Source organism: Rhopalosiphum padi, chromosome 3, assembly GCF_020882245.1.
Source record: "Rhopalosiphum padi isolate XX-2018 chromosome 3, ASM2088224v1, whole genome shotgun sequence".
Taxonomy (NCBI): domain Eukaryota; kingdom Metazoa; phylum Arthropoda; class Insecta; order Hemiptera; family Aphididae; genus Rhopalosiphum; species Rhopalosiphum padi.
Window position 1 is genome coordinate 66,361,477 of NC_083599.1, and position 2,913 is coordinate 66,364,389.

Consider the following 2,913-nt stretch of genomic DNA (forward strand, 5'->3'; position numbering starts at 1 on the left):
CCGAAATTGTTGATCCACTGTATGGGAAAAGACTTCTTATATCAGACATAAGAGAACCCACTTATATAAAAGAAAAAATAAACGAGCGACTAACAATTAAATAAAATATAAATGTACCACCTATATACCTGCAATAAGTAGACTAGCGACTAGGTATACTAATATACTATACTATAGTATAATATATTATTATATTATATTGTAAATATCTATACTATTATACTACTAATCTTTATACATATTAATTTCTTATTGTAATCTTGAATTTGGTGGGCTAATCTTTTTATGTTTTTAGTTTTAGATCGTTTTAACTCTTTATACCTACCTACATAACTACATAAAATAATGTATTTAATTTTTAAGTGTGTGTAAGTAAGTAGGTACAGGTTATTGTGCTCAATAGTCAATATTCTATTTTTCTTTGAATTACCAAAAAAATATGTTAGTGGCAACAGGTTCATGAACTAAAGTATAACGTAAAATGTATACGCAATAGGTACATTTACCTAAGTATATAACTATACTACAAAATTAATATTTATAGATATTTAGATAATATTAGTTTAGATTATTGTTATAAATTAGGTATTATTTAATGAATAAATATTTTATGAAGTAAGTATCTAATAACGTATTAAATACAAATCACGTAGGTACCCGCGGATATTAAAAATATTACAGCTGCATAATATACCCATTTACGTGTATATTTACGCGCGATCCGTCATAGACGAAGGTTCATATAATAATAAATATCGCTCCCGTATAAACACAATCGTAACCAGGCCGCCGACTACTAGTAGTGGGCGTGGTTAAAACGTCGCGTGCATGCGGATCGCGAAAACACTTAACAGCGCATTCTCTCGGCCGTTGTATACGTTTCACTTTTAGTGTGGCGTCCTCTTAATGTTTATTCTATATAGTCAGTTTAATCTATAAAATTATTATTATCTAATCGGAGTTGAAGATAATGATGGCTGCACTACTCAGTCATATAGTTACTTTGCGTTTGTAGCGACTAGCGATTAGTATTACACCGTACGTGTGACTGTTTGCGTTTGTAATAGTTTCATTTTAAAAGTAAATTCAAACATTATGGCAACTAAAAAAAGAAAAATTTGTGATGAACATCGTTATTTTAATAATTCTTGGGTTGATTTATACTTTTTCGTCGAACACAAAGGTAAGCCATTATGTTTAATTTGTCAAAAAACAGTAGCAGTAATGAAAGAATATAACATAAAACGGCATTATGATAGTGAACATAAATCAACTTTTGAAAATATCATTGGTGATTTAAGAAAAATAAAAGTTAATCATTTTAAATCTTTGTTAAATAGTCAACAAAATATTTTTAAAAAACAAATTAGTCAAAATAAATCAATAGTGCGGGCTAGTTATGTAGTTTCCTAAATTATATCGAAGAATAATCGTCCCTTCACTGATGCTGAATTCATTAAAAAATGTATGCTTGCTGTTGTTGACGAAATCTGCCCAGATAAAAAAAAAGACTTTGAGGACATTAGCCTTTCTGCTCGGACTTGTGTAAGAAGAACTGAAGAATTAGGAAATAATTTAATGCAGCAACTTAAAGAAAAAATTAATTCGTTCAATTTTTTTTCACTCGCGATGGATGAAAGTACAGATGTATGTGACACAGCTCAACTTTTAATTTTTATTCGAGGGATTGATGATGATTTTAATGTTTACGAAGAACTTGCCGATCTTTGTAGCTTAAAAGGGACTACCACAGGAGAAGATCTGTTCAAAAGTATTGATAAATCACTAAACAATTTAGGATTTGAGTGGAAAAAATTAGTTAGTGTAACAACAGATGGTGGGAAAAACATGAGTGGTTCCAATAAAGGTGTGGTAGGAAGAATAAAGAAAAAAATGTTACAAAACGATTATGAAATCCCTATGAATTTCCACTGTATAATTCACCAAGAAGCATTGTGTTGTAAAGTTTTTGCGTGTCAAGAAGTTATGAGTGTTGTTATTTCCTCAATAAATTTTATTCGAAAAAATGGTTTGGGTCATCGTTAATTTAAAAATTTTCTGGATGAAATTGAATTGGAGTATGGCGACGTTATATATTTTACAGAAGTCAGATGGTTGAGTAGAGGTGCGGCACTTAAACGATTTTTTGATCTACGATTGGAAATAGAAATGTTTATGAATGAAAAAAATAAAATCGTTTCTGAACTATCAGATGAATCATGGATTCTCGAATTAGCATTTTTAACAGATATAACAACATTTTTGAATGAATTGAATATAAAATTACAAGGCAAAGGAAAATTACTCTCAGATATGTACACTGATATTAAATCATTTCAAGTAAAATTAAAACTATTGTACAATAATTTCGATCAACAAATATTATATCATTTTTCGTGTTGTAAATCTGCGATTGAATCTTTTGTAAAACCATTACAGTGGGATTTAATTAAACCTAAATTTCTCAATATCATTGAACAATTGCAAAACGAATTTTCAACAATATTTGATGATTTTTATAAATTCGATAAAGAAATTAAATTATTCCAGAATTCTTTTCAAGTGGACATAAATAATGTCAAGAATAATTTACAAATGGAAGTCATTAAACTTCAAAATGACGAGGTTCTAAAAAATTCTTTTCGGGAAGCAACTAGTTTGCCTCAATTTTATAGTTGTCTTCCAATATCTACCTTCCCTGGAATCAGACAATTTGCACAAAAACTTATAGCGGCGTTTGCAAGTACATATATATGTGAGCAGACATTTTCCATTGTGAAGTACAGAAAAAGTAAGCACTCTTCGCGCCTTAGTGATGAACATTTACGAGCTGTATTACGAGTTTCAACAACAAATCTGCAAGCTGATATCGAAAATTTAACTAATAAACTGCAGGCACAGAAATCGCATTAA

At 29.6% G+C, this 2,913-nt stretch overlaps 1 protein-coding gene across 1 annotated transcript; it reads left to right on the forward strand.

Moving 5' to 3' along the window:
• The first annotated feature begins 1,467 nt into the window (after nt 1–1,467).
• LOC132925447 (general transcription factor II-I repeat domain-containing protein 2-like) lies at nt 1,468–2,913 on the forward strand. The gene is made up of 3 exons (XM_060989844.1): nt 1,468–2,029; nt 2,105–2,340; nt 2,551–2,913. Exons 1-3 carry the CDS (start codon nt 1,468–1,470, stop codon nt 2,911–2,913), a joined length of 1,161 nt encoding a protein of 386 aa, XP_060845827.1.